The sequence below is a fragment of the Callorhinus ursinus genome, unplaced genomic scaffold (assembly GCF_003265705.2).
Source record: "Callorhinus ursinus isolate GAN/ISIS: 27379988/994484 unplaced genomic scaffold, GSC_fseal_2.0 scaffold12, whole genome shotgun sequence".
Lineage (NCBI taxonomy): Eukaryota > Metazoa > Chordata > Mammalia > Carnivora > Otariidae > Callorhinus > Callorhinus ursinus.
The window spans coordinates 79,925,333-79,938,339 of record NW_027397074.1 but is presented as its reverse complement, the minus strand read 5'-3'; the positions used below and the strand labels follow the sequence as shown (position 1 = coordinate 79,938,339).

The 13,007-nt window shown below is 42.9% G+C and overlaps 1 protein-coding gene across 1 annotated transcript; it reads right to left on the bottom strand.

Moving 5' to 3' along the window:
• Positions 1–7,459: 7,459 nt before the first annotated feature.
• Positions 7,460–8,351, bottom strand: TAS2R41 (taste 2 receptor member 41). Its single transcript, XM_025854789.2, is given in 2 exon segments — positions 7,460–7,768; positions 7,770–8,351. Coding segments are annotated over 2 exon segments (891 nt in total).
• Between the last annotated feature and the right edge of the window lie 4,656 nt (positions 8,352–13,007).

Here is a 13,007-nt window from a genome sequence, read left to right as displayed (position 1 = left end):
AAATGTTAAACATTTGTTGACTGGATGAACATCAGCAATATCCCCACGACCACTTTCACCATCTCCCTAAATGTCAACTTCACCTCTGCAGTCAATCACCAAATACCACATTTAATGAACACCTCTTCTGTGCCCAGCCTGAAGCCCTTCCTCACCGCGGTTATCATCCCAACCCCCTCCTCCCAGGTGCTAAGAGCATCACGGACCTGGGACACCATTCAGGTCTTGGAAAGAAATATCAATCAGTAAATAGATTGGTGTGCAATACACCGCACCAGGTGCTGCAAGAAACACACAAAGTCTGATAAGAGATCCTTCCCCACAACCTGGAGACTATTTAGAAAGATAAAACATAAGTGCCGAAAAAGAAAAAAGAGCTTGCAACATAATCCAACAATGCAAAAAATAAAATAAGGGAATATTTGGTTAATTACCAAATACTGGATAGAGATTAAAAACCCCATGGAATTCATGAAATTCTGCCATGAAGGGAAAAAAATCTGGATGGTTTGAAAAGGGATTAAAGGAGGGGCGCCTGGGTGACTCAGTCTGTTAAGCATCTGCCTTCCCCTCAGGTCGTGATTGCTGAGTCTGGGAATCCCTGGGATCGAGTCCCGTATCGGGCTCCCTGCTCATCAGGGCGTCTGCTTCTCCCTCTGACCCTCCCCCCTCTCATGCTCTCTCTAAATAAATAAATAAATAAATAAATAAATAAATAAATAAATAAAATCTTTTTTTTAAAAAGGGATCAAGGGAGAAGAAAAAATTAAATTGGGCCTTAGAAAATGGTCAAATTTGGACAGTTGAGGGAGTTGAGAGAGATATGTCCACCCTTGGTGAGTGGGGGAACGACACAAATGAAGGGAGGAAGTAGAAAAAACTGAGGTCTGTCTGGGAAAGAGTGAGCAAACCAGTTGGGTTAGAACAAAGACTTCATTCTGAGGAGGTATGAGGCGGAAGTAAGGCTGGAAAGAGGAGGTGGACTTTATAGGTCTCTGAAAACTAGGCCAAAGAATTTGCTTTAGAGGCCCTGCAAGACAGCAGAGTTTTTGATACGGGGAAGAGCACATCTTACAGGGTATTCCAGAAGCTGTTCTCTTCCTGTGGACCGGGCCTGCTAGACTAGACAAACACAAGTAGCACACACTTTTTCTTCCTTCAGTCCAACAAACTCTCTATTTCACGCTTAACTAGAGAGAGTTAAGTGAAACAACTATTTATAATTCAACTTCCTCTAATTAGGGCAGCCTTCGTAGAGCAGGTAGATAAGGTTTCAAAGACCAGAAGAGTTGGGAAGAATGTAGACTAGAAATTATTTAAAACATAGGGAAATGTTAAAAGTAAAAGTGAACAGATCTTAAAGTTGAGATTGAACAGAGGGGTAACTGTAAAGTGCCTTCTAATTTCCTTTTTTCTTTTTTAAATGAAAAGTTAGACATCTGAGTAACACTCTGAAGCCTAAGTAAAAATAAACAGAGTTTACTTGGTGTTTTTGTAAGCGGGGACAACCCTGTTTTTTCTGATCTCATGCCATATCTCAAGAGGCAACCCTCTGGTTAGACAGGTCCCAGTCTGGTTAAGGAAGGATTTGGAGTCTGCTTTTCTAATACTGATTCACAAAAATGGGTCTGATTCTTATCAAAGGTAAGAGCCTGGCAAAGCCTTCATACTTTTTTTAATCTTTTTTCATGGAGAATAAACCAGTGCGTGAAGAACAGGAGAGAAAAACTGAGGCCTGAGGTGGGAATTATATTAGGAGAGTATTTCTGGAGTCACTCAGAGACAAAGGAGGGAGTAAATGGGCATGAGGAACATTGTTCCATGGCCATTCTGAACAGACCTGGGAATTTCATGGTAGAGGATCCCTAATGGTAAGACCTCCCTGCTTTGTCAGGAAAGCACAAATCCAGTCTCTTCTATCCAGAACAAAAATCCGCACACCCCCCCCCCCCCCCCCCCCCCCCCCCCCCAGCACTCTGCTTCAACAATCACACAACGAAACTACCACTTCGAGAGTAGGGTTCTCAGCCTGGAATTCACTGACAGGTTTCCAGGTCTACGGGCACCCGGAATTATGTGTTTAAATGTCATCTCATCCACAGTGTTATCACCTGCTGAGGGATTTGTAGTGATATGCTCATTTGTATGACTAGACACTTTGCCTCTGGCTCCCCACAAGACTGAAAACACCATGCGGGTAGAAACAACGTTTGTAATGCCCAGGGCGTGTCTACAGGCGGGCACTCCAAAAATATCTGCTCACCAAATACATTCTCAAAAAATCGGTGGCCCTCCACAACGTTATCACATCCTGACTTATATATTGTTTTGCGTTATGTTTTTAAATTTTTTCAAAATTTCTTCTATGAAACCTTTGGCAGTGAGCTGTGATATTTGCCATGGGCCGATAAGATAGAGGTTTTAGCTAAGCTTTCCTGACACCACAGAACTGGATTTGCCATTAGGAAATGCCACCAGAAGAGGGCTGTGGAATGCCTAGCACATGATCCAAAGTCCACCAATCAATCTGATTTCCTGCTGGTTTAATCTCCAATACATTTTCTCAGTCTTTTCATTTCTTTTCTCAATAAAACAGCTCAATATGGCGACATCACAACACGTAATATGGAACGCAGTTTAAAGCTAACGGCTAGATAATGTTTAGTAACTCTTACTATTCCTCTTCCGGCTTTCTCCTTTACCCCTTATATCTTCAAAGGAAAAACACAACTCTTAGCTCTTTTTTTGTCTCCCTTAGCTAATGTCAAAAGCTGTTATGTGCTAAGCAAAATAAGTCAGTCAGAGAAAGACAAATACCATATGATTTCACGCCTATGTGGAATTTAAGAAACAAAACAGATGAACAGGGGCGCCTGGGTGGCTCAGTTGGTTAAACATCGGACTCTTGATTTCAGCTCAGCTTTCGATCTCAGGGTCATGAGTTCAAGCCCTGCATTGGGGCTTGAAAAAAAAAATTGTTTCTAATGAACAAAGTGAAAAAGAGAGAGAGAGAGACAAGCCAAGAAACAGACTCTTAATTACAGAGAATAAACAGATGATTACCAGAAGGGAAGTGGGGGGAGGGTGGGGGAAACAGGTGGTGGGGATTAAGGAGGGCACTTGCCATGATGAGCACCAGAGAATGTAGGGAAGCGTTGAATCACTACATTGTGCACCCAAAACTAGTATTACACTGTATGTCAACTAACTAGAATTTAAATGAAAAAAATTTTTTAAAAAGCTGCTTAAGTGAACTTCAAGACAGTTGTTATTGCCTCAGTGAATATGCCAGGAAACTAAGGCATAACGGGTTAATTACCCATAGGCATTCATATCACATCATGTAAAAGATCTGTATTTTAAAAAATTAAAACACCACTGAAAATAATAAAAGAAATCTTGAATAATGGAAAAGCATACCATAATCTTGAACAGAGAGACTCAACATCATGGATATGTATGTCTCCTTATGTTGAATTATACACTTAGCAGTATCCAACTTAATTTTCCTAAAAAGGAATTTTTGTTTGGGACCAGACACTATTATTTGAAAAATAATAGCCAAGAAAGTTAGAAAAGAAGATCAATGAAGAAAGACTAGCTTACCAGTCATTCAAACATCATAAACCTAAAATACCTAAAATGCTGTGATAGTGGCACATGATTATATCAAGTCAGCAAAACAGAATAGAAAGTCTGGAAATAAACCAATATGTATAGGAATTTAGTAATGATAAAAGGTAGTATTTTAAATCACTGGAGAAAAAAATTGTACAATAAAAAGTGTTAAGGCAACAAGCTGATCATTTGGGAAAAAAATTTATCCATATAGGATATCTTATATCAGAATACATCCCAGAAGGGTTAAGTACTTAAATATAAAAATGAAAGCATAAAAGTACTAGAAGAAACCAAAAGGCAGGTTTTTTTTAATGATATCACAGTGAGGAATACCTTCAAACTATGAGACAAAATTCCAGCCGTCATTATTGTTTTAAATAAATTCAGCAAGGGACACCTGGGTGGGTGGCTCACTTGGTTAAGCGTCTGCCTTCAGCTTGGGTCATGATCTCAGGGTCCTGGGATCGAGTGCACATCCAGCTCTTTGCTCAGCAGGAGCCTGCTTCTCCCTCTGCCCCTCCCCCTGCTCATGCTCTCTCTCTCTCTCTCTCTCTCTCTCTAACAAATAAATAAAATCTTAAAAAAAAACAAAACTTAAATAAATAAATTCAGCAAAAAAAAAAATCTGCATGGCAAAAGCCATTGTTACAAAAGTAAAAAGCAAAAATCAAAACACACGGAGGGTAAGGTGGGAGGCAGGTACAATACAAATGGGTAACACGTAGGAGTTCTTTTGTGGTGATGGAACAGTTGTATGCCTCGGCTGCGGCTACATGAATCTGTACATGGGATAAAATTGCATCAAATCACACACACACATGAATGCAGGTTTGAAAGAATAGGGGAAACTGAATAAGATCTGTAGACTTCTTAGCAGTAACACACCTGTATCAGTTTCCCAGTCTCACTGCGGTCCTACGGCTATGTAAGACACTACCATCGGGGGAGCTAACTGAGGGCACATAGGGCTCTGCACGATTCTCACAACTTCCTGTGAGTCTATAATTACTTCATAATAAGAAAGGTTTTAAAATTAATATTGGGGGGCGCCTGGGTGGCTCAGTCGTTAAGCGTCTGCCTTCGGCTCAGGTCCTGATCCCAGGGTCCTGGGATCGAGCCCCGCATCAGGCTCCCTGCTCAGCAGGGAGTCTGCTTCTCCCTCTCCCTCTCCTCCTGCTTGTGTTCCCTCTCTCGCTATCTCTCTCTGTCAAATAAATAAAATCTTTAAAAAATTAAATTAAATTAAATTAATATTGGTATCAAGAAAAATTAAAATAAAAACTAATGATGTAATGCGTGGTGATTAACCTAACAATTAAAAATTTAAAAAATAAAATAAAAAACACTGAGGGCGGGAGAATGTTTTGCCATTTGTATCAAAAACAAAGAGCTAATTTCTCTAAGATATAAAGAGCTCCTACAAGGCAGTAAGAAAAAAGCAAAAATCCAAGTCTAAAAGTAAGCAAAGCTATAACTGTCTACAGAAAATAAACACACAAATGGCTCTAATCATATAAAATAATAATAAACCTTACTCAAAATAGGAATCATGCAAATGACAACTACACTAATTGGCCATTTTTTACCTAACAGATTGGCAAAAAAGAAAGTGTGAAAATAAGTGCACTCCTAAACTGCTGATGGGGAAGTAAATTGATCCAAACCTATAGAGGGCAATATCCGTCAAAATCAGAAATGCAGGGTGGAGGATGGGGTAACTTGGGAGATGGGCATTAAGGAGGGCACTGGGTGTTATATGCACCTGATGAATTACTGAATTCTACATCTGAAACTAATGATACACTACACGCTAACTAACTGAATTTAAATTAAATAAGTTAATCAAAAAAATTAGAAATGCACATGCCACTTGACCCAGTAATCACATTTCATGGAATTTATCCTACGGTTAATTGGCACACGTGCAAGATTACTTATGTAGAAGATTCATTCAACACTGCAACATTGCCGTAATAGCAAAAGACAGGAAGCAACCTAAATGACCACAAACAGGCGACCAATTAAAGACATTGTGGTGCATCTATGTCAAAACAAAAAACAGAGAACCTAAAAGTGAGGAAATGCAGTGTTCCCCCAACAGGGAGATCTCCAAGATATGTTAAGTAGAAAGAGCAAGGAGCGGAAGAGCATGCGTACTGTGCACCCATCTGCGTAGAAGGACAGAAGGAGAAAGAAGCCAGTAAGTCAGTTGGTTCGTGAGTTCCTTGTGTGGAATATATAAGTAAGTTAGGTGACTGGTTTGGTAGTTAGCTATGAGTGGCTTTCTGCTATCGAATGAAATATCTCTAGAAGGACGGACATAAAACTGATGAGAATACCTCAGAAGGGGGAGTTATGAGAGCGATTTTTTATATACACTCTCGAGTACATTTTGAATTTTTAGCCATGCAGATGTAACCTATTAAAAAATAAGTGTTCAAAGTAAAAATATGGAATAATCTGCACAGAGATTTTAGTTCATGAGTGTACTTCCACTCAGCAGCATATACCCTAATCAGTAGGGGAACTACTTTCACTCTCAGAGGACAGTAAAATTTCTGCCTACCAGACATCCGATTGCAAGTTAGACTCTGAAATGTGCACACTGGTGTGTCTGAGCAAAAACTTTTAAGCCTGCCTTGGAGGCACCCAACTCTGACTAGAATTTTTTCCAAAGTCATTTCTAGAATTGTTTGTATAGTAAATGGAGCAAGCTGTTTCAAAACAACATTTAAACACAAGATTTAATAGGGTGATTCTTAAAAACAAAAAAAGGTTAAATAGTTTTTGGACACAAACTAAATGAAACTCTTGAGTCTTCGTTTTCCAGAACTCAAAGTACATGTTTATTCAATTCACATGTGACTTCGTGACTTGCTCGAGGAAAAACAAAGAATTTCCAGAGACAATTTGAAAACGTGGAAAATTACAATGTGTGATTCTAAAGGAAGAATAAACATGGAAAAAGTCTGGCTGCCACTTAGACCTCGGAGGGGAGAAAACTGAAGGCAGAACAATGAAATAATAATGAGAAAAGAAATGGGTTGCTGTAAAGAAACCTTCCAGTAGTTTTCATAAAATTAAAACCAAATTCTCCCAGGGTGGCGAAGGAAAAAGAATCTCCACAAAAGCGAGGGCTGTTAGACATCACAGCCCTGACCACTGTCAGCCACAATTACCATCCGCTGGGGCTCCCATGGCAACCATTACATTATCCTCAAGAGGGATGCTCCTGGGGCGCCTGGGTGGCTTAGTCGTTAAGCGTCTGCCTTTGGCTCAGCTCATGATCCCAGGGTCCTGGGATCGAGCCCCGCATCGGGCTCCCCGCTCGGCGGGAAGCCTGCTTCTCCCTCTCCCACTCCCCCTGCTTGTGTTCCCTCTCTCGCTGTGTCTCTCTCTGTCAAATAAATAAATAAGACCTTTAAAAAAAAAAAAAAAAGAGGGATGCTCCTTCCCCAACCACACCCTAGTTCAGCCATAGACACATTTGCTCTTCATTCCCTGGGAGGCTATTGAGATCACATGTACCTTTTCATCAAGACTTCTTAACTGAAAGCTGCCACATAATGAAGGCGATACAAAATAGAGAGTAAACAAAACTTTATATTCTGAATTTCTGGACAATACTGGCTCTCTGAGGACATTTAACAATGTCCCAAGGAAGGAATCTCATTCAGAGAATCCCCAGATTTGACTTCCCTCCTCTCCTTCCCAAAGGAGGAAGCCCAGAGTAGAGTCCAAGGGATGGCTGCCTGTGAAGCTATTTCCATGTAAGTGGGCATTGGTTCCATCATTGTCCTCTGAGTCTCTTCCAGGGGTCTGGGTGGGACCATGCCACCTAGGCCAGCTGGAAGCCCCTGGCCAACAGAAGTAGCTGACTGCACACCCCTCGAAGCTGGAGGTGGCTGAGGATGAGGATGTAGGATGTGCACAGGTAGATTAAAATCTGCCATGGCCAGTACCAGTCACTCTCTGACAGGGATGCAAAGGACAGAGCATAAAGAATGAGGAAGGGGATGAGTGACTTCAGAGCTCTGGTGTGAGCCTGGCCGCTGGGGTCCTGCAGGCTGTGGGTGCTGCGCTGCATCCTCCCTGTGTGTCGCCTCAGAGAATTAATCAACAGTGCAATTGAGACCGGAAAGACAGAGCCAGGGAACTGACAAGGTGATAAGTTTCAGGGGCAAGAAATAGTGAATTTCCAGCCTCTGGCTCCACGGCTTGAAGGTCATGCTCCCAGGAAATTTTCTAATTAGGAATCCTTGATACACAGCCTGGCTTCCCCAAAAGAAGAGCAGGGTGACAATGAAAGAGATCAGGAGAGAAGCCATGAGGAGCCAGGGCACTGACCCTGGCAACCTCCACTTCAGCCAGAGGCAGGTGGGGTGGGTGAAGTTGGCAATCTTCATGCAGAAGAGGACACTGAGCCAAGAGCCAAACCAGAAGGTGGCCGAGTTCAGGAAGTGCCAGTGGAGACCAGTGAATTGCCGGCCAGGTCCTTGGCTGTACTCGTGCAGGTGGAGGATGTAGTTGAAGTCGTTCACCATTCCGACCCACTGCAGGCAGAAGCGGGAGGCACCCAAGCTAACGAGGATCACGTCAGAGGGAAGCAGCCTCCCACGCCGCATCCTTTCTCTGCTCAGCACCAGCACAATGAAGCCGTTGGCCAGGATTTCCAGGAGACACAGCAGGACAGAGAGCAGCATGAAGAAGACTGAGAGTGCCGGCTGCATTCCGGCCCCTCCGGCCCCTCTCCGACCCTTGCGTCTTGCTCCCCGGTCTCCTCCCTTCCCCCACCCACCGTCCCTCTTTTGATCGGTCCTGGGGGGTATGAGAAGACTGCTCGGGCTCTACATCTGAATCACAGTCCACTTAGAAGGCAGATGCTCAGGCTACTGGGGAAAGGTGAGCTCAGCTCAGTGAGGATGCACATTTCCCGTGGATTCAGTTACCACTAGGCCTACCCACTGCCCCTGATTCGCCTTCTCTGGTTTTGCCTGCATGCTACCATCATTAGCATCAATGAAGAGGGTTTTTCACAGTGTCTCTGTGACTGGGTGCCATCCTTTTTATTTCCCCTTTGGGCCCTATAAACATACATCTCCCCATCAGATCATTCTTAAGACATCAAGTGTATAGGCAACAAGTATATGGAGACACTCATATGGCCAAGAGCTAAGCGAAACAGCGATGACAGACAAGTCTGTCTCCAGCTGGGCTTCCCTGTTATGCATCCACCCTCACCTATGAGCAGTCATCCCCTTCAAGGTCAGAAGCCTTGGTCCACACTTCTACCAAACCTCTTCTTAAATCCTTCACGGACCCTGAGGTATAAATGAATGATAATGGCTTAAACTGGTTTTATGTTCCAGCGACAGAACTCATTTCCTAGTGGTTGTGGGACCGAGGGCCATCTGCTTCTTGCTGCATGTTGGCTGAAGGCTGCCTCAGATTCCGGGGGGCCACAGGCAGTCTTTGCCAAGTGGGCTGTTTCCACATGGCACCTTACTTCATCAAGCCAGCAAAGACAGTCTCTAGACTGAGCTGGCTAGCAAAATGGACTCTTAAATAGCACAGTATAATCACAGAAGTAACATCTCATCACCTTTGCCATATTCTATTGGCTAGAAGCAAGTCACGGGCTGCAGGGACACTCAAAGGGCAGGGCTTACAAAAAGGTGCAGATACCAAAGTTGGAGGTCATGGAGAACCATCTCAGAGTCTATGTGCCACACTGAGATACCATAGCCTGCCAGCTGTGTGTGCTGTCCTGACCTCCAACACCAACACTAAATCCCTATGAGACCACGTTAAAAAGCAAAAATATTTTCTTGAAAGAAAATATAGTCAAGTTGATCTGTAGTCAAATGTTTTCTATTTAATTCTTCAAATGTGTCCCTTCTCCACATTTGTTTGGAACTTTTTTTTATGTGTTTCTTTTGGGATTGTGACCTTGTGATGAAAGAAAAATCGTTATACAAATAATGTAAAAACAGTTGTCACTACCACAGTATCAATGTAGAATTATATTAAAATGAAAAATCCACAATAGAAAGAGAGATCTCACTGAAGTTGGGTGAATATGCATTTCTCCCGCTCTCAGATCTATGTTGCTCATACAGTTTTTATGCATTCACTCAACAAATATTTATTGAGCACTTATATACACAGAGTACCTCATCGAGTCACTGGGCATAGAGCAGTGAACCAAAGAGGTGGGATTCCTACTTCTAGAGAACTTGTAGTCCGATGGGAAGGTAACTGCCAATAAGAACACACGCGAACAAGACGCTTTCATGTAGTAATCGGTGCTGTGAAGAAAACAGGCAAGTAAGATTGCCAGAGAATAGCTGGAGAGGGAAAAGTTGCTCCTTCAGACCTGTAGGCTGGGGAAGGCATTCTCAGGGACATGGGCTAAGGGGCCCAAGCAAGTAGAGCCTTTGCCATATACAGCTGGCTGAACTCATAGTATTATCAAGTCATAATTTCATTCATTTTTATCCATCATTTCTTCTAATTTTACCAAGTGAGGCCTTCTCCTAACAGAGAATAAGGACTCTAGCGGGCCACATGACTATTCACTCTTATCAAATAGATTGTTCCAAGATCACTTTAAGCCACAAAAAAACCTCAAAACAGAAAGTGGACCTTTCTGTCCAATATAGGAATACAAAATAACAAGATGGCTGCACCTGCAACTCCTCTGGGATTGGTTAATGCAGGTAGAGAATGGAAAAGGGGCAGGAAGGGTCTCACTTGGACTAGCACCAAAGCTTTGTACTTTCCAGGCCTGGCAGATGTTGCATGGTGAAGCTCCTTCATGGGAGAAATTTCGGGGCTCTGGAGGTTTCCCACTGGGCTCTCTCTCCTGCAATTCCCTTTGATGGGGAGAAAGCATCTCTATTTGGGGTGATCCCTTGAGACTCCTTCCTCAGCCCCTAGATATTTGCCACCAAATTATTGCTGCTGGCATTTCCTCACGCTACCAGACAGTCCTGTTGGTCAAACCTCAAGACACCTGCACACACGTGCTCTCTCCCTTGGGGCCTACATCTGTTGCCCTAGCTCTGCCACCACAGTCCTAATATGGCCACATTCTCCTGACTCTGCCCCAAAAGTTAACTAGTCTGTTTGTCTCTCATTATCTTAATACCCCAAGCATGAGCAAGATCTTAGCTCACTATACCTCCCAACTGAAGCAATATCACAGTAAGCTTTGTAAGGGGCCCCATGGAAGGTCTGGAGCACCACCAGCTTTAAGGTAAGTCCTCCTTGGTGGAAGATGGACTGGGTTTCATTATATAGCTATTCCAAATATGTATTCCTCACAAAATCCTCTCTTTTCTACTCTCTAACGCTTTCATTTTATCAAAGGGTTTCAGGAGTTATGGAACAGGTTTATGCCCATTTTCTCTGAAAACCTGAATATTGTGAACGGGAAGTTCACTTTGAAATCTCCTATCATTAAATCTTTGTACCTGGTAGAAATTTCAACTTTTACTTGAAGGGCAAAAATCAAGAAAGTCATGTTGGTCATGGTAAGAAATTGGGATGTTATCCTAACATAATAGAAAGCCATTAGAGAGTTTTAAACAAGGGAGTAGCATGACCTAATCTATGTTTTTAAACAGATCCTCTGGGCTATGACTTAGAGAATGGAATTGGGGAGGAGCCAGGATAGAGGAGAGCAGTCAGAGGCTACTGCATTAGTCCATGCATAGGGCAGACACGAGCTTGTTCCCAAGTGGGACCGCTGGGGGTGATGAGCAGTGATAAGATGCCGGCATATTTTGAAGGCAGATTCAGTAGGATTTGCCTGATAGGGGGATGAGAGAAAAAGAGGAATTAAGGGGGCACCTGGGTGGCTTAGTCAGTTAAGCTTCTGACTTCAGCTCAGGTCATGATCCCAGGGTCCTGGGATCGAGCCCCACTTCAGGGTCCCCGCTCAACAGGGAGTCTGCTTCTCCCTCTCCCTCTGCTCCTCTCCCTTTGCCCCTCCCCCCATGCACGTACTCTCACTCTCTCTCTCTCTCTCTCTCTCAAGAAAATAAATTAAAAATCTTAAAAAAAAATAAGAGGAATCAAGGATGGATCCCAAATTTTTGACTGCGGTCACTGGGAGAATTCATGAATCCATCTGCTAAGATGAGGAATATGTTTGTGGGAGGAACTCAGTTTTGGTCATGTTAAGTTTGAGACAACTGTTAGATATCTAAAATGAGGCATGAAGGTGACAATTAAAATATAAGTCTGGATCTCAGTAAGGCTGGAGTAACAGGTTTGGGAGTCATCAACACTTACTTGGTATTTAGAGCCATTACATTAGATGAGATCATGTGGGAAAGGAATGTGGATGGAGAATGGGAAGAGGCTGGGAGCGAGCTTTGCATCTTCAGGGGTTGAAAGCCAAAGGTGACAGCAGACGAGATTTGGCTGAGACTGATGTTCAAGAGGGATTCCATTCTCCAAGTTCAGGCTCAGAACAAGAGGAGGAGGAAGCAAATGGTGAGGAGGGTGACACAGGAATGAAAACTATGCTGAAGAGATGCTAGTTCTGCAGGGTGATCTACCCAGGGGTTGCATGCTGTGTGTTCTGCGGAGATGCCCTGAGGCAGAGACTGTCAATGTGTTCTAACTTTGAGAGGCCCTCTGGTCAGGACCCAAGCCAAGCCCAGTAGAATATCGGTGTTGGAACTTGCTTTACCCTCTGACCACCTCAGTAGAGAAGGTCTATTTATTATTCATCCATTCAACAAAATCTGTTCAGCAGGTACTGTCTGTCAGGCACTAGGCCAGGATATGGAGACAAAGATCATCTTTTGAGGGAGACGAACAAGTAGACATATGACAATTCCATTCAATAAATGATAAAATACTAACTAATATTTACTCAGTGCTGCTATGCATACCCATGCACGTCTAAGTGCTTTATATATGTTAATTTTGATACTCATAAAAACTCAGTGAGTATCAAAAATGGTGCTGAGGGCGCCTGGGTGGCTCAGTTGGTTAAGCGACTGCCTTCGGCTCAGGTCATGATCCTGGAGTCCCGGGATCGAGTCCCGCATCGGGCTCCCTGCTCGGCAGGGAGTCTGCTTCTCCCTCTGACCCTCTTCCCTCTCATGCTCTCTATCTCTCATTCTCTCTCTCTCAAATAAATAAATAAAATCTTAAAAAAAAATGGTGCTGAGACACTAGAAATCCACACACAAAAGAGTGAAATTGGACACCATACACAAAAATGAACTTAAAGTGGATCATAGGACCAAATGTAAGTTCTAAAACTATAAAACTCTTAGAGGAAAACATAAGAATAAACCTTCATGACCTTGGGTTAGACAAAGCCTTCTTAGGACATCAAAAGCACAAGGGACTAAAGAAAAAATAGG